General features: G+C 38.7%; 1 protein-coding gene across 8 annotated transcripts in view; it reads right to left on the bottom strand.

Moving 5' to 3' along the window:
• The window catches only part of ADAM23 (ADAM metallopeptidase domain 23), a 186,235-nt gene that overhangs the window by 10,826 nt on the left and 151,107 nt on the right, over positions 1-24,302 (bottom strand). For 3 of the 8 annotated variants that reach the window (XM_034786474.1, XM_034786473.1, XM_034786479.1), the window contains exons 23-25: positions 22,802-22,970; positions 17,803-17,914; positions 2,447-2,537 (exon numbers count right to left, since the gene is read on the bottom strand). In XM_034786474.1, the coding sequence (XP_034642365.1) occupies positions 2,447-2,537; positions 17,803-17,914; positions 22,802-22,970 (372 nt within the window). Of the gene's footprint in view, positions 1-2,446; positions 2,538-10,304; positions 10,396-17,074; positions 17,160-17,802; positions 17,915-18,437; positions 18,590-22,801; positions 22,971-24,302 lie in introns of those variants that run through there. The other 5 variants (XR_004647747.1, XM_034786475.1, XM_034786476.1 and 2 more) reach the window with 5 other exon arrangements.

The raw sequence follows: 24,302 nt of genomic DNA, 5'->3' as shown, positions 1-24,302 counted from the left end.
GGAGGCTGCCCGGCAAACCGTGAAGCCGGTAGCGCTTGGGCAGCCTCCAGACCCTGAGCCCCCCAGCTGGGCGCTTCCCCTCCTGGGCTCCAGCTGCGCTGGGGAAGCGCTGGCCGGGGGCACAAGGTCTGGGGGCTGCCCGGCAAACCGTGAAGCCGGTAGCACTTGGGCAGCCCTTTTCGCGTGGCTGGGAGGGAGGAGGGGGAGTTAGGGCGGGGACTTTGGGGAAGGAGCAGAGTTGGGGCGGGGCTGGGGGTGGGAAAGGGGCGGGGCCAGGGACCGTGGAGTGTCCTCTTTTTTTATTTTTTAAATATGGTAACCCTATTTTAATTATCCTTTTCTTCCTTTTTAATTTCATTTAGTTTTGAGCAGCTATCATACCACCTTAATTCTAGTGGGTTTCGTATACTACTCCTGAGGAAACTGAATGAGAGATTAGGAAAATAATATTTTTTTACACAGATTGGATATCACCTCCCTTGTACTATTTGAGCATGCAAAGCAATGATATTTAACCTAGATTTCTGGTTCTTATTATAACTGATCTGAAGTGGTTTTTAAAAAATATAAAAGCAATAAATACAAAAAAATATTTAAGAACTTCAGTGATTATTGCTTGCATCATGTTCCCAGCTGGAATAACCTGGCTGAGCATTTGTGTACAATGGCAAAAGTTGGGATGTATTCATCATCCAGGTTGCTTCCATTCTGCCTCTGCCAAATAGTAAACTGGAGTAGGAGTAGCCTTTTCGGACTCTAGCCTGGCTATCATCCAGCCTTACCCTGTCCAACGTACATAAACTGCTCCCATGGAACTGGACTCTACAATCCTCACAACCACAATGCTTAAAAAGAGCCCTTTGCACCCATAGAGATGGAGACAAGACTTGCCCCAATGGAATGTGAATGTGTAGCATTAACATGACAAATTAATAGGTTTTAAAAGGAAACAGATTTTTTTTAACCTACCAAGATTTGAGGACAAGGTTTTATTTCTCCTAGAAGAGAACACTGAAAACAGTACACAGCTGTATTTCTTACAAAGCTTTAGATGATTTGATGTAATGGGCTTTTGCAGGAGATTTTTAGAATCCTGAAATCTGGTGTTGGGTAGTATGCAAGAAAGGAAATTATTTTCTAAACATTGTGTTTCTAAATACACGTGTAATTTTTACGACTACCCATTGTCAAAGATTTAAGATCTTAAACAGGTGTTTTTTTAATTTGTACATTTTAAGTAATCTTCAATCAAGCCCACAATTAAGGGTCAATTGTTGTTGCCATTCATGGATGCACAAAAAAGCAGCCACAATCTTAGTTGTCTTCTCTGACTGCAAGATTGGTGAGTGTTATCACCACCTTTGGTGGTGCTAAACATCTGGGGCCAGATCCTCAGTTGGTGTAAATCAACTCCACAGAAGTCAGTGGAGCTTTGCTGATTTACACTAGTTCCAAACTTAGACCTAGTGTGCTAGTTTGATATGGACAGGATGTGTGTCATTGACATTACAAGGAAAAGCATATAATAGTCCAATTCATCAAAATATAACTCCATTTTGGTTAATGGAAGTTACACCTGGAATGAACTTTGCTCAATATATGTTTCATGTCAATCAATGTTAATATACTAGAGCTGGGCAGGAATCAGTTTTCTTGTCTCAGAAAAATTCTGAGATTTTGTAAATCATGGACAAAAGTCAAAATCTTTGAAAATTTTCATGAACTGATAATCTGAAAAAAAAATCAGTTTGAGTTAATTAAAACTTTTGTTTCAATAATTTTGAAATGTTTTGTTTTCTATCTTTTTTAAACTATAAATTAATTTAAATTTCTAAATAGAACTTTTCATTTTGAAAATGTCAAACATCCTCCTCAAAATGTTTTCAAAATTGGAAATTTCTTGAAACTGCCCATTTCCCATGAAAGGTTTCTGTTTCAATGAATCAGCATTTTTGACAGAAAGACATTTTGTCAAAAAACTCAGAACAAATTCTATAGCATACTTCATATCTTGGTTAGACACAGAGCAGCCTTGTATCAGTTTTCAAGTATTGCTGTGCACAACTTCAGTGTTCATGTATTTTTCAAAATGTACCTTTAGATTTCCTACCACTATGTTTCGCTCTCGGCGAAGCATGCCAAAATAATATTGATATAGGGAGATGGCTAGACCTTCTTCATGAGAAGAAAAGTATTTCGTTTTTCACTTTTGGAGTTGTTTTCTATAATCTCATGAAGGTTAATCCACGTATACTACTGTTCTCCAACTTTGCACCCTGGTGACATCTGTGTTTTTTTACATTTCTCCTCTTTTTCAGTGCAAGTGTAACTATTTGAAGCAGTATTTTTCACTTTGAGTCTTGTAGCAGGAACTCAAAACTTAGTGATGTAAGCAGAAAATAGAAATGCCATAGCCACTGAAGAGAAGACATGCGGCATTGCTTACTTAAAGCCCCATCCTGTCCCCCCAAGGACAATAGCTGCTACCAGGATGGCACCAGCGATGGAACCTATTATAAGATTGGTGGCACTAGGACCTGCGATAAAGGATTACGGGAAGAAAGACATAAGAACCAACCACTTCATTCATGACAAGGGAAACGTAATCAAGCAATTTAGGAAAACAAATAACCTACAAGATGTCGCTAAACATTTTCACAGGGCCCCACTTGCTTTTCATTAATAGTATGAATAAACAAAGCTATTGTAACATTTCTCACTGTGCTATGCCTCCTTTCTAATACTAGATATTTACCTATCTCAGAAATTAACAACCCTGTCACATTCACTTCATTCTCTGGCTTAACTACTCCAATAAACACATAGTACATGAACCATCAGTTCAGAAAATTCAGATATTTGTAAAATTAAATAAAGTCTTAAAAATTTTTTAAAATAGGATCCAAGGGGTAATAAAACACGAATGTTGTGCTTCATGCCTACTTATTTCACTCCCAAGGCAAATGAAAAACCCCAAAGTCCATCAATTCTGCTTTTCATATAGCTCTGATCTTGTAAGGTGCTGAGTACCCTCAGCTCCCACTTATTTCAATTTGATCTGATAGTGTTCAGCACTTCTTAGGAGGCACACAGCACCTTATAGTCCCTATGGTTATGTCAACCTTAAGTTTACTAACTACAGAGAGTTCAGCAGAAAAGGTGGTGGAGTAAAAGGGTATGATTCAAATCAAAAATAGTAAAGATCTGTAATTGAAATAAAAGCTGCATTCCCACTGAAGCATTCCAAACATTAATGCATCTCTTCATCATCCTCAAGCAGCCACTGAACAATAAAGTGGGGCAGGGAAAAAGAAGAAAAAAAAGGTGACATAAAATCCATTTGGTGTAATTTTCTCTAAAAAGGCAAGAAAGCACTGTAGGATCAATTATGAATTTCTTACATAAGTGCTTTATTTGCATGGGGAGGAGGAGGAAAAGAAAATACAAAATAGATCTGACTATGATGTTTGTTTGCCCAAATTAATTCCAGACCACAATATTCTCCGCTCTCAGGCACGCTCTGATGTAAATCTACTGTCTCTAAGTCCAAGGCAAAGTAAAACCTAATACAACAATTCTTCTGCATATCACATACCTTATAATTGAACATAAATATTTAAATGCCCATTATTAGCTTTTCAAAAATATTACTAATGAAAAAAAAAAATCCAAAGTGAGAGCTCCCCCACTGCAAAGGCCATTTTGCTATTCTAAGTAGCACAGCTCTGGTTTTGGTATGACGAGGTGTTTGGAATACTGTCAGAGAGATACAGGGAGGAAAAGAGGAGCATCAAGAAAAGATGGGAGAAGAAAAGCAGAGAGGGGTAGCTGGAATAGCTGAAGGAGCTCAGAGGCTAGTTCAGTGTCACAGATACCTTATAACACTGCGCAGTCCCAAACACAACCCTACATTTTAAAATTCATCACAGTGATCTGTTTTTGAACAATACATTACATAAGTCAGTTGTTTCCTTGGGTTTTATTTTAGATATCACATCAGACTGAATAAAAAGCAAGCTCACCAGCTTTTATTTGCAACATACAGTGCAAAGAAAGAATCATTCTGTATACAGCATATGTTTTACTAGCTCGTGTCAATGCATGATTTTGGGATTAAACAGGATACATACCATGCTGCAGATCATTCGTGATTTATCATTCTGAATTAACATACAGAGTTTATAAAAATTATTTTCTTGTCATCCTTAAAAACAATGGCTCAGATCCTGCAATTCTTACTTATGTCGAGTAGTGCCTTAGTCTTGTAATAGTCTCATTTACTTCCAATGGAATTACTTATGGGTACTCACCACAGATGAGGGGGGCAGACTATGGCCCCAAAAATTATATGAAAGCAGTCTAAAATTAATTAATATATTCCCTTTTTAAAATACTTCCTATCTAGACAATACCAAGTATTCAGGGATATTAATAAGAATCTAACTTAACAGATATGAGCAGTGCACAAACGTAACAACAATAATCAAATGTACATTTTCTACTAATGGAAAATGCATCTTACTGAACTTACCTTTCATAGTCAGAGTTGGCTACAGATCAATAACATTGAGCATGTTGGAAGATAAACAAATGCTGGCACATGGGCATTCTATTTCCAATTAAGAGATTTTTCCTCAAGTACTAGCAACTTTATGATTTTTCATCTATTATCTTTGCCTGACCCAAAACACAACTTCTATCTTTTTTTTTGTTTGGTAGATGGATTTGGATTCAATGCAAGCATACTATTTTAGAGGTTTTGCAAACACAGCAAGTAACTGATTTACACAACGTTTCAGAAGCTTTGGAAAATCCACAGAAATTATTTTTTGGCCTGGCCTCAGGAAGTCATTTTTCCACAGAAATATTGCAGTAGTACATTTATCTGATAGTGACATATTTGTAATTTGGAAACAGAAGTCCAGAATATCCATTTCAGGATATTTGAAATATGTCTACTTGTACAGAAAAAATAATTTTCCATGTGTTTATTATATGTTTGATAAAATGTTTCAAGTACGTGTTAACGATTCAACAGTAGGCTTGGACTTAAGGAAAGAAAGCAATGGCATTACTGTTACTGTGCATAAATTCACCACCAAGCTGATGGATTTAAATAAGATTAGACAATTAAATGAAAATTAGATTTAGAAAATATGGAAAACCCTTTAAAGTTACTATAACTGTGGTGAATACCAGAAAGTCCTGATACAAATCACCTATTTGGGGACTGACCCAACTGTAAGTGTCATAACTAGAGAAGGGCATCTTTTCTTTTAGCACAGAAAATAATTTGAAAACTAAGCACTTGGGCCAACAGCTTTAAAAATGGTAAAATAACATAGCAGTAGATAGTTGAGGCCCTCGTTAAAAAGATTCTGGCTAAAACTACTCTTTTTCCTGTGGAATCGAAGTAAATACTGCTAGTCAATAGATTAGGAGTGACAATTCCTATTCATACAGATTAATTCCTCTTTTTGCTAAATCTACCAAACAAAGAAACTGAAAATGACTACACTCAGTTTGAAATCCTGCTTCATGGAATTCAATGGGAATTTTGCCATTGACTTCAGTGGGTCCAGGATTTCACTTGAGTCTTCAATGGAGAGACATATCGTGTGATTCCTTCTGTGTAAAGAATTATAATAATAATTCCATAGTGCCTAGGAGCCCCAGTCACAGACCAGGACAAACAGTATGCTAGGCGCTGTACAAACACAGAACAATAACAAAAAAAGGTAAAGATGAATTTCTTTACCAGAGAATTCTCCAGGTCACTAGTACCAGTTTGGAAATTTATAAAAAGATCAGGGACGTATACTGGAAAACAATTTTTAAAGAATATGTTACAATACATTGAGCATATTTTGTAAGATCATTTTAAATACCACGAAAATTGGGCATTTTTATATTTTAATGTTTACTTTGTTGTTTTTTTAAAAAATACATATTACATTTTATCAAATAAATAAATACATAGGAAATTTATATTTTTATCAATATGCCATGATTTAGCTGCTAATCTAAAGACCACTAGATGTTTGTTCATTACTTTAATGAATGATAAAAAGTACCATTTATGGAGGAAACAACAGCTAATAGATTTCAGCCATATAATTTCTATAGTCACTGGATTAACATGGAATAAAATGCAAATGTAAAGTAAGAGATTTTATTAACTATGGTATTTTGGAGGCATTTTCTATTCTGCCTGGTGGAGAGAAATAAAAGTTGTGGTGGATGAATTCTTTCAGATCTATTACTACTGTTGATCTGCCAACTCCATGTATTTGCCACCATGCAGTCTATAGGTACATTTTATGAATGGAAAGAATCCCACTGACTTCAAAGGGCTTTGGATCAAGCTCTATATCCCCATCACCGGGATGATCCTATTGAAGAGACCAACTAAAATTAATGTCCTGTAGATCTATTACTGAGAATATTAATTACAGTTCTAGATTAGGCCAATCTAGCAACAAGAAGGTGGTCAGGGAAAGTGTGGGACCCTTACTGAATGGGGGAGGCAACCTAGTGACAGATGATGTGGAAAAAGTTGAACTACTCAATGCTTTTTTTGCCTCGGTCTTCACAGACAAGGTCAGCTCCCAGACTGCTGAACTGGGCAGCACAGTATGGGGAGGAGGTGAGCAGTCCTCAGTGGTGAAAGAACAGCTCAAGGACTATATAGAAAAGCTGGACATGCACAAGTCCATGGGGCCAGATCTAATGCATCCGAGGGTGCTGAGGGAGTTAGCTGATGCGACTGCAGAGCCATTGGCCATTATCTTTGAAAACTCATGGTGATCGGGGGACGTCCCGGACGATTGGAAAAAGGCACATATATAGTGCCCATCTTTAAAAAAGGGAAGGAGGAGAATCTGGGGAACTACAGATAGGTCAGCCTCACCTTAGTCCCTGGAAAAATCATGGAGCAGGTCCTCAAGGAATCCATTTTGAAGCACTTGGAGGAGAGGAAGGTGATCAGGAAAGTCAACATGGATTCACCAAGGGCAAGTCATGCCTGACCAACCTAATTGCCTTCTATGATGAGATAACTGGTTCTGTTGATATGGGGAAGGCGGTGGATGTGATATATCTTGACTTAAGCAAAGCTTTTGATACCATCTCCCACAGTATTCTTGCCAGCAAGTTAAAAAAGTATGGATTGGATGAATGGACTATAAGGTGGATAGAAAGCTGGCTAGATCGTTGGGCTCAATGGATAGTGATCAACGGCTCGATGTCTAGTTGGCAGCCAGTATCAAGGGGAATGCCCCAGGGGTCTGTTCTAGGCCTGGTTTTGTTCAACATCTTCTTTAATGATTTGGATGATGGGATGGATTGCACCCTCAGCAAGTTCACAGATGACACTCAGCTGGGGAGAGAGGTAGGTAAGCTGGAGGGTAGGGATAGGGTCCCGGGTGACCTGGACAAATTGGAGGATTGGGCTAAAGGAAATCTGATAAGGTTCAACAAGGACAAGTGCAGAATCCTGCACTTAGGACAGAAGAATCCCATGCACTGGTACAGGCTGGGGACTGACTGGCTGAGCAGCAGTTCTGCAGAAAAGGACCTGGGGATTACAGTGGACGAGAAGCTGGATATGAGTCAGCACTGTGCCCTTGTTGCCAAGAAGGCTAACGGCATATTGGACTGCATTGGTAGGAGCATTGCCAGCAGATCGAGGGAAGAGATTAGTTCCCTCAATTTGGCACAGGTGAGGCAACATTTGCCACATTGCATCCAGTTTTGGGCTCCCCACTACAGAAAGATGTGGACAAATTGGAGAGAGTCCAGAGGAGGGCAGCAAAAATGACCAGGGGGCTGGGGCACATGACTTATGAGAAGAGGCTGATGGAACTGGTCTTATTTAGTCTGCAGAAGAGAAGAGTGAGGGGAGATTTGATAGCAGCCTTCAATTAACTGAAGGGCGGTTCCAAAGAGGATGGAGCTAGGCTGTTCTCAATGGTGGCAGATGACAGAACAAGGAGCAATGGTCTCAAGTTGCAGTGCGGGAGGTCTAAGCTGGATATTAGGACAAAGCCCTGGCTGGGATGATTTAGTTGGAGGTTGCTCCTGCTTTGAGACGGGGGGTTGGACTAGATGACCTCCTGAGGTCTCTTCCAATCCTAATTTTCTATGATTCTATTATAGGCTGCCTTTACTTAAGGTTGCCTGAAATTTTTCATTATAAGATCCTGTTTTCAGTTGCTTATAATTTTGCCAAATGTAAATGTTCACACTAAAATTTTCAATGCCTCTCTCACGCTGAATTTTTTTGGAAAGTTTCAGATAAAACAGTTCTGTTATTTCTGAGAATGAGATTATGGGAAAATACTATGTTGTGTTCACGTTAAAAAAATTCCTTCAATGATTTAATTGAAAAGCTCTAGCACCTCCGTACTTGGAGGGCGGCTTCATATTTGGAAGTGGAATTTCCCTGGTGTCAGAGATGTGCCTCTGAAAAATATCAGTTTGCACATGCTCTGAAGAGAATTGTTTAAAGTTTGGCAGCTAAATTCTGCATGTTCAAGCCCTGGACTTCAGGGGCTCAGCGGGACTTCCCCTGCAATTGTTGCTGTGAGCAGCCAGGGGCCACTGTGGCACTAGGCAGAGGAACAGGGAGCAGGAAAACCATCTCTCTTGTGCTTTCAATGCTTCTTTTCCTGGCCCCTACACAACAAGAAGGAGGAAGCTAAGCAGAGGGTGCTGCATGAACCAGATAGTGGGAAGGAATGGAGATATGGGGAGCCAAGAAAGGAGGGATGGATAGGAAGAGAGAGACTGGAAGGAGGGTTGACAAGGGCAGAGGGTGAGGTTGGGAGCAGAGGAGAAGGAGAAGGAGCCAGGGTGAGTGGTTGTGGGCTGGAGCAGAGGTCGGGAGGAGCTGGGGCTTGAGCAGAGTGATGGGAAGCAGGAACAGGGTTTGATTAGAAGCAGAATGGAAGTGGAGCAGGAGCTGGGATGTAGGGGTGGATAGGAGCAGAAATGTCAGAGAGGCTGGGGATGCAAGGGCAGAATGGTTTGTAATCATAAAAGCTCATGCACCTTCAGAGGCTGGAATTGAACCCTGGATTCCTGCATCTCTACAGTCTTTTGCTGTCAGTAAATAGCAGTGAAACCCACTGGCAAAATGTGTGTCTCATCCCACTCTAGTGGGTGGTCCAGATAGGGGATAACAACCTTCTACTTCTATTAGGTCAAGTGACAGATATCAGTATTGTGTATCTAATAAACCAGATCTTGCTGAGGACACTAACTGGTGATCAATATGATTCCACAGTTTGTTTTATAAAATTGTTAAACAAAAAACTATGTTAAAAAAATGTTAAGGTTGCAGAGTCAAGCACTCAGAAGTTAAGAAATGCCAGAATTCAGGTTGCCGGGCAAACTTAATTCACTTTTCTTGTATGTATTCATTCTGATACAGTCTGTAATTACATAACACACATTATTCCTGTAGGGGAAACACTTTGATGGGATTGAAATCTTAGATGAAGTCTGTGTGGAGTTAAATTAGTGGGCAGAATGCATATGAAAAAGGTCAAAAGACCAAAATAATGGCAGTTTATTCCATGGTTTGCAGTGTATTCCATGAATGCAGAATTAAAGGAATTTACTCCAGGATTATCATAACCATATACATTGTGTAAATACCCCATTGTTAAAACTTAGAGGTAATTAATGTGCTGATACCTCAGATTTCAACTTCCCAAAATCATAAAAGACAATACAATATTTGTTGCTCAAACTTTATACAATGTACTGCCTTGAGGTAACTGAAAATCCTACCAACAGAACATTCAGAAACTTTGTTGGAAAGCTGTCTATATATACACTATAATTTCAACTGAGTTTTTTCTTTTTCTTAACTGAATTTTATGACCCACTGTTAGAATGAATGCCCCATTCATTGAAATAAAAAAAAAGTGAATTATATCAAATGGTCCATCTTGTTCTGTTAGATTACATTTTGCAAAAATAGATAATCACAATCTTCAAATTACTATTTTTTCATTCTTTTTATAATTTGGAGCAATGAAACATTTAGACATTTAATTGTATTAATTGTGATGATGTAAAAATTCACAAACTTATTGTTTTATGCCCCACATTGTCCCAGACAGGAGAGGGTTCAACACTGCATGAGCAAATCACATGACACGGACACGTTCAAATCACATGACGAATACGGTCACCACATGACACAAAGCTAATGGGATAGTACACAGAGGGCTCAGGTGCGTACCTCACACACTAGGCACCAAACATAAAACTCTTAAACTAAGAAAAATGCTTACTCTATTCCCCACCCTGTGCCTCCAAAAATCACCCCCAGAGCCAGAATGGTCCCTGCCACTGCACCTATTAGCCTGTTAGTGGCCATGCTCACTGTGCGGAGGGAAAAGGGAAGATTTTTAAGGAAATGATCACATACTGTATATGTCTGAAATGAAAAATAAAATAGCACCTCAGAGGGATATTTTACTTTGTAATCCATTGATTGTGAAACAGTTCAAACCTCCCAATAAATCTCTCTAAACAAATACTATAACTTTTAACATATGGAAATAGTTGAGGCTATATTTGGCTTTATTTGAATGCTTACAAACATTACTTTAATAAGTTTTACTGTAAATTTTGAAACTAAGTAAGGTTTCATAACCTGTGATTACATCAAATTTTTATTTAAAATAGAATATCCTCAGCTTATGTAACAAAAACCTACAATTTATTTAAAATGTAAACAGATACAATTTGATCACCAATAAGAAAACTTTCATCTATCACCAGAAACATACTGTATCCAGGTCATTAAACTAAACAGTTAAAGATGATAATGTCAACTTACTACACTGTATAGAGTTGCTTACAAAAGACTGAAGTACTCCCCAAAAAATTTAAACACCTACTAACTGCAATGAACTCCTTTTTCAGTGGTTTTCAGCCTGTGGTCTTAAGATGTCCAAAGGTGTCCACACCTTCATTCGAAATTTTTTAAGGGCCAACAAATGAAAAAATGGTTAAAAAGCACTGCTGTAGATAAAATAGGCCAGATTTTCCACTGCCTTGTCCTCTGTGGAGTCATTTAAACCAGTGCAAAGTGACTTCAAATGAGGTGTAAAATATCACCAAATCTGTATGGTAGTGTTTTATACCCATTTAAAATAGGTGTAAAGGATTACACAGAGGGAAAGGCAGTGGAGAATCCTGTTTATAGAGTCCCTCTAAATCAGGGCTGGGCAATAATTTTCGCAGGGGGCCACTCCACGAATTTTGGTAAGTCGTCACGGGACATACATTTCTACTATATTAATGGAGGAGGTGCGGGGTCTGGGAGGGAATTTGGGTGCAGGAGGGAGCTCTGGGCTGGTGCAGAGTGTTGGGATGCAGGAGAGGGTGAGGGGTGTGGGCTCTGGGAGGGAGTTTGGGTGCAGGAGGGGGCTCCGGGCTGGGGCAGGGGATTGGAGTGTGGGAGAGGGTGCAAGGTGCAGGCTCTGGCTGGGAGGCGCTTACCTCAGGTGGCTCCCGGCCGGCGGCACAGCAGGGCTCAGGCAGGCTGCCTGCCTGCCATAGCCCCACGCCGTTCCTGCACATCTCACACACATCTCTGCACGCCCCTTGGGGAGTGTGGGGCAGCGGGTCTCCATGTTTCTGGCCAATGGGAGCTGTGAGGAAGGTGCTGGGGGCAGGAGCAGAGCCACCTCTCCCCCAACCCCGCCAGGGGCACGCAGAGACGTGCCAGCAGCAGCCGTCTGCTTCTGGGAGCAGTGTGGGGCCACGGCAGGCAGGCAGCCTGCCTGAGCATCCTGCGGCGCCGCGGGACTTTTAGCGGCCCGGACTCAGAGATTGCGAGGGAGCGGAGGAGGCCGGACAGAAATGTTAGTCATGGCAGGCTGGACAGAAATGTTAGATGGGCGGGATCTGGCCCACGGGTCAATATTTTGGCAACCCCTGCTCTAAAGGTTTAATTCTTAGCACAGTTAGGTTTGAATTTCGTGCTCTCTCTCCCCCATCACACTCACCCTGCACCCGCCAAACAAAGGTTGAAGAGAGAAATAACACGTCAGAGTATTCAAAAGAATTCTTGAATGGGACAATTTTACCCAACTGATCAAAATAACACTGAATTACACATTTTTTTCCAAAATGCGTATTGGAATGCAAAGTAAAAACCTAACTACTTCAAAGGAATTAGGATATCTTGGCAGAGTTTTTTTCCTGCAGAAAAACACGTAAGCCTGATTCTTCCATTCGTACTCATACTGAGCAAGACCTTACTCTATAAGTAGACCTCTTGATTCTGGATTAATTGTTTACCAAAATCAGTTCTTCTAAAGAACAAGCTATTTTTTAATTTATTCAAGCAGAGAAAATTCTTCTAAAGCAAGCCAACTTCTGCTGTTTTTAAAAGTTAATATGTAACTATTCTGGAAAAAAAATTAACAACATTGTCTCTAAGGCAAAGAATATGCTTGCCAAATTTCAGTTCAAAGCAAACTTAAACAACTGAGATATAATGCACCTAGTATAAATTTTTTAACCTTGATTCCTTTGGGTAACCATAAAATGTAAATGAGAAATTAGGGGCAGTGGAGTGGGGGTTATTTATTTGGTGCTGGTATTTCTCACAGCAAGGATGACAGAACTCAAAAGTATATGATATTATCATACCTAGAGCTTCTTGGCTTGTTGCTGGCTTGTCTCCCTGAGGATTTTCCAATTTTGTGTAAGCCCTGCACTCCAAATTAATAGTATTGGAGTCCTAGGAGTGGGGATGGAGGGAACAGTGCACCCCACTCCATGGTATTGCTCTTCTCTGAGCCTGGTAGATATTTGGGCAGGGATTAATGCTGCTCCAAACGTTAGCTCCCATTCTGTACCTGCACTTTTCTCATAAAATATTTACATGGCAAAGAACTAGCCATCACCACATAGGCTGGCACAGACTAACGTTTCATTCTCCTTTCCCTATGGCCCCCCAGGAGCTGAGGTGCTTGGAGGCCATATCTTCTGCCTCTTATGCAGCCCACCCACAAACCCCTCTCCTTGATGGAAGAATTCAAGATAAAATTTGTGAGGTGAATTTTGAGGAGTTACCTGGGCCTTCTGTCTCTCTCCTGTGGGTTTTACTGCAGGAGGCCTTGGTCATTCCAATATAATGGGGTTTTGTCTCTCTTTCTCTAAGATCCCCTAAACTATCTATGACTCTCCTACTACCACAGTATCTGATTGCTTTACAATCTTTAATGTATTTATCTGTGAGGTAGGGAAGAGTTATCTTCATTTTACAGAAAGGAAATGGAGGCACAGAGAGATTAGGTAATCTGACCAACACCATACAGGAAATCTGTGGCAGAGAAGAGAACTGAACCCGGGTCTCTTGGGTTTCAGGCTAGTACCTCATCCAACGTTTTGTTGGTTCCCCTACCATCACCACTTTTTTCCTTTTATCCACTCTATAACTTTTCCAAAATTGGAGATGTTCTGAAAAGTTACAGAGTAGCAAAAGGTAAATAAAATTAACTCTAACTTTTCAAAATTTCTTCAAAGTTACAGTGTTCCATTTTTCCTTTTGCCACTCTTACTTTTTAGAAGTTGGAGAAGTTTATAAATTTATATAGTGGAAAAGGAAAACAAAGTAGGGGGGAAAACAAACAAAGCCCCTACATGTCATTTATTCTATTGTAGTCAATGAGAAAAAGAGGAGACAGGGGGAAAAACAAAAATCAATTTTTAAACTGAATTGAAAATGAAATTGTAAGTCAAATCCAAATGAAAACTGTTTTTGTTTGAAATTTTTTGTTGAGGGATATTTTTTTTCCAAAAAGATATATTATTAATGGATGAGAGTATCTGTATTATTTAAACAGCAAAGCTTTCCTAAGCTGGACTGATTTATTTATTTTTTTTTGGTGAGAGGGATGAATTTAAAATTGTATATTTTAGACACATGTAACAGCAGTTATAAGAGGAGTCATTTATAATAAAAAGTGCTTTTTAGGCAATGATTTGGGATTTCAGTATTTTCTACTTACTGATGCTCTCTTACTACACAGGGATTTATTTTTCAGACACAGAAAAGAACTCTCCTCTGAGAGAAGAAAAATTGCCTGTATACATCCCATATTCTAAAAGATTAAATTCAATAGTAGTAGACTGTAGCTGACTCACTGAACTCACACAGGCATGAGTCTCTGGGAATCTAATGATTACCTATTATTCTAGCTTTAATGATCAGAGATTTTACAAGTAATACAGTCTCACACTTCAGCCTATTTCATATACTTAAAGTTATGGTTCAAGTATAATACAGTTAGATCAAGCCAAAGTCCAATCTTGCAAATGAATCTGCACAGGAAGACGCCTGTGTGTGCAAGAGTCCCACTGACTTCAAGAATAGGATCCACTATTGTCAGTAGCTCCAAGTTTCCTTCACTTCCAAAAATTGCTACCGTCCTGCAATACTATATTCTTGGTCTGCCACGACAGGATACAGTAGGTTTCTGAGTTTAGACTAGCTCATAAAATCAATATGAATTAATTCCAAAATAATAAATGACCACTGATTTTTTTAAATCCTTAAATATAGTAAAGAGGAAAAAGCAACTGATAGATGATGTAAAGGTCTGAAAAGAAAAACAGAAGTGCAACAGGAACAGCAATCAATCATCAATTATCATAACAGAATAAAGAAAAAGCAAGCAATATGTTAGCTATACATAATACCAATCATAATAAGAAAAATGTAGGGATTTATGGTGTGAAAAACTGTTAATTATATGAATTTTCACATCTCAGAAGAAAGTGTTGGTAACCTTCCCCCAAAGAATTATCTGCTCTTATGCTACTTAAGGGTATGCTTCAGCACTAGAGAACATGGTAGAAAACTGAACAAAACTGGAGAAAGAGAACGACTGACTGTTACTGCAACTCTTCCTTCAGTGTAGTCCTTGTCAATATAAACCAGTATGAGCATTCAAATTAATCTACATTTTGTTTTTCCCTTAACTAAGAGGGTATCTATTCCAAAGGAATAGTCTCATTTTAATGGAAAGGACATTACACATATAACTGCCTTCATCATCATAAGAATATACTCCTAAGAGCTTGTCTACCTGAAGAATTAGACCATGGTAAGCTGGAGTATGACTATATGCTGCTCTAGACTGCTCAAAGTGCATTAACGAACAGTTAATGTGTCTCAGCAGGATGAGTGCACACGGGCAGTTCGACCATGGCAGGGTAGTGTGGGGCAGATTCATACCCCCAGCTTGCCACGGTCTAATTGTTTGTGTAGACAAGCACTAAGAAAGCGGTCAATCTCTTTGTCCATAAATGGTGTAAGCCAGGGAGTAGGTGGAAAGGTGCTGTTAACATTTGTTTAAGATATTGAAGCTGTAGAGGATTTTTAGACTTAACTTTTTAAAAAAAAAAAATCTTGAACAAGCATCAGAGTTAAGGTTAGAAATCTCCCTCTCAACCCCTCCAGATATCTGAACTGTCAGATGTCAGAATTTGGAGGAACCAATACCTCTAACTCCTTGGATAAATTCCAAATTAAGTGAACCCATGCCTTCTTACATTGTAGAAAAATTAATATAATTCTTTGGAGCTGTTTTTCCAGACTTCTGTGCCTTCTGGAAGTACCGTAAGTTACATTTGAAGGACAAGAGAAATGGGCAAGAGAGATCACTACATCCCACTCTAAGAGAAGTTAACCTCCAACAACACTGATATATTGAAGTGTAGTATTTGCAACCAAAAAAGTAAAAATGGAAGGTTTGAGATGAATTCCACTGAGGTGTCTATCATCAGATTTGTAAAGGCTCTTATTTCATGTATTTTTCCCTGCATTGATTTTGTGAGTCAGAGTGCAATAATCCTAGCATGTTTTTTAAACCTGTGGTCATACTAGATGACATTTTGTGACACTGGAGTTAATCTAGCTGTGATGTTCTCACAATTGAATCTGTGTTATCTGAATCTTGAGAAAATTGAGTTTCCTGCTTCTGCAATGTTATGGAACTCACATTTTGTGCTAAAGAAATATAGAAAGTATTTTAGTTCATGTCTGTTGTTTGTATGCTGACATGTGAGTTATGTAATTTTAGTAATAAAAAGAAAATCTTAATAGGAAGTGCTCAAGTACTTTAGAGTTTTATATCATTGCAGAAAACTATTTCTTTATACTTCCTGACACCTTTTCCCAATTGGATTTCTCTATTAACACACCAAAATAAACTGGAGAAAGTAGTCAACGTCCAATTCCCTGTCATAAGTCTCTTGGGGATTCAACTTCCAATAAACTAATATTGCCACAAATTTAAAAAAAAGTGTCAATTCTCCTTATGATCCATTCTTGTATCAAAATAAACTAAAAAGAAAACAAAATATATCAAGTTTATTTTTTCAATATAGCCATCGTATTGCATTATAGTAATCTATTTGTCTGTATTTGCTGATACAATCTTATTCATCAATATCATTGGTGGTATCTATCCACAAAGAGATTTTCCCAGAATGTCTCAGAGTTGGCATGTCAATTTCTAGAATGGCTTTTCCATTTTGAAAGTAAAAAATAAAGTTTGTAGTATAGGAATTTGATCTAGGTGACCAGATGAACTTCTCGACTTGTCTTTAGTAGACTTGCTTATAAATTAAACAAGGGCTTCTTTTTATTATTTCTTATCTAATGCATCTGCAAGACAAGTATTACAGTACTCTTAAACGCTACAACAGGAGCTGCATCTCACCCTTCTGCACAGAAAGGAAGATTCCCCTTACTAAGTCCTTGCAGATGGCTCTTCACAAAGTCAGGAAGGCTCTAGGGGAGCAGAGAGGGCAGGGAGCTATGCTAGGTGAGGTAGAAACTGGACAGCCCTATGGTGGTTGGTGGTGGGGAAGGATGCACCTCTAAAGGTTCCCTAAGAAAGAGAATACCCATTCCTCTTTGGTTTTCCACAGACAGTTAAGATATTGAATGGACTGTACAATTTTGCTGTATTTCTTGCCAATGTAGCGATTTGGGTTTTGGAGGAGGTGGGGAGCCACAATTTCAAGTGCATACCTTTCCATGTGAAAAGTATTTCTGAAGAGTATTTCCCTAATAGTTCCTCTAGGTTTTTCTACTTCTTATACAGTCAATGAGGCATCTATTAAACATGCAAAAGCAGAAGACAGTAATAATAGTATGAGAAAATAACAGTTCCTAACATATTTTATTTTCTTTCCCATTGAAATCTGATGCTTAGGAGGCCAAGCTTTCTAAGCATTCTTCCAGGTCCACAATGAGATGAAGCCCCCTTTACAGTCAAGATAACTGTAAAAGAAATTTTTGTACAAGGGAGGCTTCATTTCCCCCTTCATTATGTCCTAGCTCTCAGGAACAGCTTGGAACAGTCAAGGAACATCAGCAACTGGAAAATCTCTACTAAAGGATAAATAATAAACTCACCATATGGCCATAAATGTAGAAGTCTAGTAAATGTAGGTTTTAATTATGAAGATGGCTATTAAAGGACAGAATAAAGGGGGAAATTGGGATGAACCGAAATGTCTGGGTTCATATCTTTCTAGAAAAGGGATCTGGAATTATAAAAGTCAAAGTATATTCACAAACAGTCTTCAAACTAACATGCATATATCTTCTCGGAGAGGCATAGTTTTAATATTCTCAAGGGTTTGATTCTGAATGATAGGGTTATACCTTCCTTTCCCACATGTTAATTCTACTGGTGCTAATAGAGAAGACTAATCTAAACGTGTACTAAATATTGCAACTGAAATCACACAAACCCTTAGGTCCTTCATCCTTCTTGTTGGGAGTATCCCTAATAGGGTCATCAATACTGCAGTCTGTTCCTGCCCAGGAGAAATTACAAATGCAAGTGGCTTCATTACTACACACCTAGAAAAGAAAATGAAAATAACTGTTTTTGAAACACTTTTGATTAAGGTTATTCAGCATATGGTAGAAATAAGTTACAAGATACACAGGATAAAATTTACCAAAACACATACCATAACAAGAATGATTGTTTAGAATGTTCAAGAACTCAATAACCTTATCCAGTGCATAACAGGTTAGGATGGAATGTTCACCCCATACTAGCCTGGAAAACATTAATGTGGCTCAGAAGGTGTTAAGAGGTCACACATAGGGAGAGTTAGGCTTGATGAGCAAGGAAAGCTGAAGAGCAGCAGCAGGTGGGGCTGGTATAAGGCCAAGCATTGAGGGCAGAAGGGGGCTGCCATGTGCAAGCCTCCAGTTGGTCTCTGGGCTTAAAAAGGAGGAGAAAAACTTAGGAGAGAAGCAGCCCTGGAAATCCAGGCCCTGAGAAAAGGGCATACCCAGAGAGGTGTAGGAGAAGGAAGCCTGAAAGAGGTAAAGTAGGAAAAGGTTCAGGGAAAATGGTTACAAGGTTTGGGATGGTTCAGACCTTCACTGCTGATTCGAAGGTCCTTGGAACCTGGACTACTGGGCAGGCCTGGGTTCCCCTCTCAGCCAGTAAGGAAGTGGCACAGTCTGGGGAGTGAATTGGAGGACTGCCTGAGAGAGTTCATACACAGATCCTTTGATACCCTGGAAGGGAAAAACTATAGTAACTTGGCCAGAAGGACAAGCCATGAAGAGGGAGCACCCTGAGTTACAAAGGGGGAGCAATCAAGTCAAGAGGAAAGATGGAGGGACACAGGGTAGGCAACCAAAGGAGGAGGCATCAGACTGGCCAAGAGGTAATCCTGAGATACGGCCACAAGGAGGCGCCACAGTGATGAGCTGTAAACCCCAAGACACAGGTATATCAAGTTCTTAGTTTTATTTAATTTCCCAGGTAGATACACTCAGAAGATAGCATGCCAAGAGTAGAAGACTCCATTAGAGCTCAACTGTCCCGTAGACTCTCGTCAGTGCAGAGATATCAGGAGCTCTAAGAACCCTTGTTTTTATTCATGGGCAACAGAGATCTTGGGTCTGGGTGGATGAGGCATTTGGTGAAGCCACAGTCTAGCCCTTACTAATTTGCTCTTTTCATGAAGCTGTGAAAGGGGGACACAAATTAAGTTACTTGTTATATGTATCCATTTCTAAACTGATCATTGTAATCAGAACCACTTTCAAACTTTGGGCCTCATACTTCCTTAGGCAGCTTGTTCCAATGTAAGAGAGAGAGGGAATTCTGAGTTTCAACTGACAGTTTCTTCTTCATTCTTCCAGGCTGGTGGTGTCAGTCTATCCTCCAGCAGAATAGGCCAGGGCTTCATTTTAAGACTGCACTTAGAAGGATATCTCTGTGAAAATGTGTTCTTAAACCCACCAAAAATTACATTACACTTGTAATAAATATGAACTCCTACCAAACCCATAACATTTAAAATACTAATCAATAGTGGATGATGGCTGTAAATGGACGATGGTAAAAAGAAATTAGAGATGGAGTAAGTTGCTGAGGAAAGTGACTGAAGGAAGGTGTGGTGGAAAAGCAGATAAAGATAGAAAGAATGAAATTTTGATCAAGATTAGAAGGGCAGTTAGTCATCAATAGAGGTACCTAATCAACTGGTACATAATGTATAAAAACTATAGATTACATAGTCTATAGATAATGCTTAACCAAGTTGACAGACGGTACAATGCTGACAATCAAAAGTAAATAAGCCATGTAATTTTTATTTATACCTTTATCTCATTCTGCATCCTCTAATGTTCACTAAAGAAGCTTATCAAGAAGGATAAAGATAACTTTAATCTTACTTGTAAGAAAGGTTTGCTGAACCGAAAATTCGAATTAGCAAAGGCACAATAGGAATGTGGAAAAAAATTCAAAGTCGTCAAGAGAATGTCTGGATCCCTTTCTTAACTCCTATATTGCCCGCGTTCTCTGTGCCTCTCTCTCTCTTTCTCCTTCATTCTGAACCCAATTCACCCCCCTTTCAGTCTGTCTCCCTTTACGGATTCTCTTCCCATATGAATCTTCCCCATAATAAGAAAACAATTTCCTAATATAGAGTCTAGTCCTCTACGGTACATATCTGTAGAAATTATAGCAGTCTATCTTATCCCTTGTTGGCCCTGCTCTCCGTTAAAAAAAAAAAAAAAAAAAAAGGTGGGAGTGGGGGAAGCACAACTAGCCAGAAAAACAAAGTGTTTGATCAGTAGTTAAGACACTTGATAACTTAGTCAAATAGACTCAGAGGTGGACTATGAAGCATAACATCCCTCAGTGTAAATTGATGTGCTAGGGTGGAAATAGTGTCAAAACTAAGTATAGTTTAAACCAGGGGTTCCAAAATGTGGCCTCAGCCCACCTTGACACAGTGCTGGGTGGTCTACCGGCATGACTGCATTCTCCTGTCAAGCTCAGTCTTAGTACATCTTTAACTCCAAGTGACTCGTGTAATCTAAGTAAAAACTATATCAATGTAATGTTTTGAGCTGTATATGTTGGACAGAGTATAGAAAAAAATTATTTAAAAAAAATAAGCTGCAGTGCTGTATGCAAGTTTAATTCTCGCACATACAATGGTGTGTTTTGCTGCAAGGTAACCGAGCAATGTACAAACACTGCCATTTACAACTATAAAAAATGGCAAGCAGTATTTTAATCTGACATGGATCGATTTTATTTTTTGAAAACGAGAGGGTGCACTGGTGGAGAACATAATGAGCGTCCCAGACCATCTACATCTACACAAAACGAGCCAGCCAAAGAAAAAAAAATAAGGAAAGTGGTAAGAAGATATGATGACACGTTCTTGATGTTTGGATTCTCCTTTACTGGATTGGATGAGTACCCATTGCCTCAGTGTGTTATATTATAAACTGTTATTTTATATTTTTAATTACAATATTTGATTCTTTTCTAATTAGTTGAGAGTAGGGGGGTCTTTACTTACACAGCACAGAAATTCAGATGATATACTAAAAAATTTGAAAACAGTGTTTAAAGTTGGACAACTATTTTGTTTTAAAATCAACAAATAACACATGTTAACAATTTTGTTAACATTGTTGTGTTGCTTATTCAGTTTTATACACTGTACATTTATACATTGTGTTTTCCTTGTTTGAACACCACATTTCACTCAACATTTTTTTTAAAAAGTGTCATTTTCTTAAAAGTGTTTGGTTTCAAAGATCTTGATGCATTTCTTTGAGTGAATATTGCTAGGAATTTCTATCATTACAACTGTTTACATTAAAATGAAAAGAAAACGTGCACTTTATTTACAGTTCTAGTGTATGTAATTAAAATTAACAATTTCCCTCAAGAAGTGTTAATGGGCTGCAGTGCCTACTGCAGCAGCACAGATGGACCTCCAAGAAAGAAGTTCAGGAACCCCGGTTTAAACAGTAATGACTTCTTTAATTAGGCAGAATAAGACAATCTGCATATGCAGGGGGCCAACATTCATATTTTCAGTCCAGAGTACAATGTAGCAGCGAGGCTAAGAGGATTAAATAGCCTGATGTTCTGTATTAAGAGTACATATTAACAGCCCTAGGAAAATGAGTTGTTAATGTATCGAGCACTGGTTACTACCTTTGGAGCTTCCTGACCAGCACGATGCAATGGAGACAATAAATGGAACTGGAAGGTGCACATATGACACAATATTGGGATTATTTATCTGGGAGAGTCTGAGGCGATAAGAGGTATCCTATTAAATTCTATCAAATTAAGGTTAATAAACTGGAACAGAGGGATATAGGTTTATGTTCAGAGGAAGTATACTGCATGTAAAAAGAATCTGTGGAGAATAAAGAAAATAGTGTTGCTAAAGGAGGTGAGGCCCAGTAGTTTAATGTTTGAATCACAAAATCAGCAAGTATGAGTGAATGCACACAAGAAGCACAAGTAAGAAGGTGCCATTTTCAGGTCTTGCCTACATGGGAGATTTTCCTTGGCTATTGCCTGCGGTGGCAAGCTATCAGTGTTGCTGCACAGGTGCAATCCCTGACATAAACAAGCAAAGTTATTTGCACCAATGGATCTTAATCCAATTTTAAGGAGGTATAGACACCTTACCAAAAGGAGTTAACCAGGCTTCAGATCATGACACAATCCTGAATACTGCTCATTTGTTTCCCCATACATTCAAAGTGAAACATGATCCGTCCTGAAAGATGAACTTGCTCAGTGTGGTCTACTTTTCTCCAGTAGCCTTTCTGGAGCACCACTGAACGTCTATTTCTATTCCCTTTTGCTGGTGCTTTCCGATCTGCTCCACTCCTACACAGGTCCCATGCCCTTGTCCCACTTATTTCTGCTTCCACCATTCTAAAGACCTTGCATCCAGATGGTAAAGTAGGGCTTTCACAGTCTCTTCAAGCAGCACAGAACACTGGCTATGTCATACTGGTTCTAAGTTTTAGGGCAAGAACCCTGAATTTCTGCAGCATTAGTACTAGATTCTGTGGCAAACTGAAATTATTCAAAGGTTTGAAATGTGTGGTGAAACATTAGGGAGGTTTTTATAGTACTGGAGTTTACTATTGACTTCAGTGGGAGCACAGGCCACTAGAAGTGCTTTTGAAAATCCCTCTCTAAATATTAACATGAAAAATACAGTGAATTGTGTTACACAATTTAAAAACCTTATTTTCTCATGTTATCTATGCCTCTCACGCTGTCATAGAATTAAAGTATGTCACAAAATCCAACACTTGTGTATTCAGGAAATCAGGTCGTTTTACTGAAGATTTTAGGTACAATGCACAACACTGTACATTAGGCCCTGTTTATAGTGGAAGTATGGACAGAGCTTATCTGCTATCCCGCGGATATGGACTTACCCCATGATCTGAACAGACTTTTCCATTAGAACCAATAGGGCAGCTGCTTATGTTCAAGGACTGAATTGGTAGGCACTTCCTGTCTACACACATCATGTGAGGGCCACATGGAGCTCCATCTTCCACATATCCTAAATCTGTATCGTCATCTAAAAGCACATGAGCACCGCTAAGAGAAAAAGTTTTAAAATACTATTAATATTATGGCTAGAGCCTTTTTAAGATATTAAAACACAATAAAGGTAGGGATGTTAAAAGTGCTATTACTTCTTCACTCCACAGCACACTATAGGAAAGAATATGGTATGCACAAATTCACACCAAAATTTTTCTATTAATCACACAATTCTCACAGTAGTACTGACATGAAATAGCTATAACATGGAGAAGAATTCTAGGTATTGACATGCAATTTTAATTTGCTCTTAGTTTACATGTCTATAACTGACAGAACATCTTTCTTTTTTTCATATCATAGAATGATATTTCTAGAAAATATTACTAGTTAATGTATATATATTTATGCATATTTTATGAGAAATATTTCATTCTTAAACTCTAATCTCAAATGGGAACTGGGAGTAAACATGGTGGAGAATGGTTTAAATTTTATTTAATTTTTTAAAAGCACCCATCCAGTAATCTGCATGCAAGACAATAAAAACATGTGCCTGTCCTCTGACCAATTAAATGATAACTAAAGATCTCCTCCTACCACAATCATTCATATAAAACAAAATTCCTCTTGCTGAGATAGTACTGCTCAAAACCAGGGAGTCTTATATATGGATCTTTCACTCTTCTGGATTATAATTCTTAAACTTCAGGGAAGAGCAATGTGATGATGAACAGTAAGGTTTGATACCAATCTCAAGAAGGTAACCTGTGAATCCACATGCTTTTCAACCCTTAAAGGGAGAATATCAGTGATTTTTAATAAAAGGAGACATACCATTTAAAATAGTGATTTTTACCTTTAATAACTTTAAATGTAGCTGTTGAAATTTTTTATCTTTATCTTTTTCATAGCTTCCTAAATTCCTATTTCAGAAGGGACCATTGTGATTATCTAGTGTGACTTCCTGGATAGCACAGGCTATGTCTACACTTAAGACACTGCAGCAGCACAGCTGCAGCGCTGTGGTAGCACTTCATTGTAGAGACTACAGCAATGGCAGAGGTTCTCCTGTTGCTCTAAGTAAGCCAGCTCTCCTGTTGCTATATAATTATTCTGTTGACATAATGCTGTCTGCACTGGGGGTTAGGGTCAATTTACCTACATCTCTCAAGGCTGTGGATTTTTTACACCCCTGAGAGACATAGCTATGCTGATGTAACTTTTCAGTGTAGACCAGCCCTCAGCCATAAAACTTCCCCAAAGTAATTCCTAGAGCATATCGTTTAGAAAAACATCCAATCTTGATTTTAAAATTGTCTGTGACAGAGAACCCTTCATGATCCTTGGTAAATTGGTCCAGTGATTAATCACCCTCACTGACAA

This window comes from Trachemys scripta, chromosome 11, assembly GCF_013100865.1.
Source record: "Trachemys scripta elegans isolate TJP31775 chromosome 11, CAS_Tse_1.0, whole genome shotgun sequence".
NCBI lineage: Eukaryota > Metazoa > Chordata > Testudines > Emydidae > Trachemys > Trachemys scripta.
Note: the sequence above shows the minus strand (reverse complement) of the source record. Positions and strands in the feature narration are given on the sequence as shown.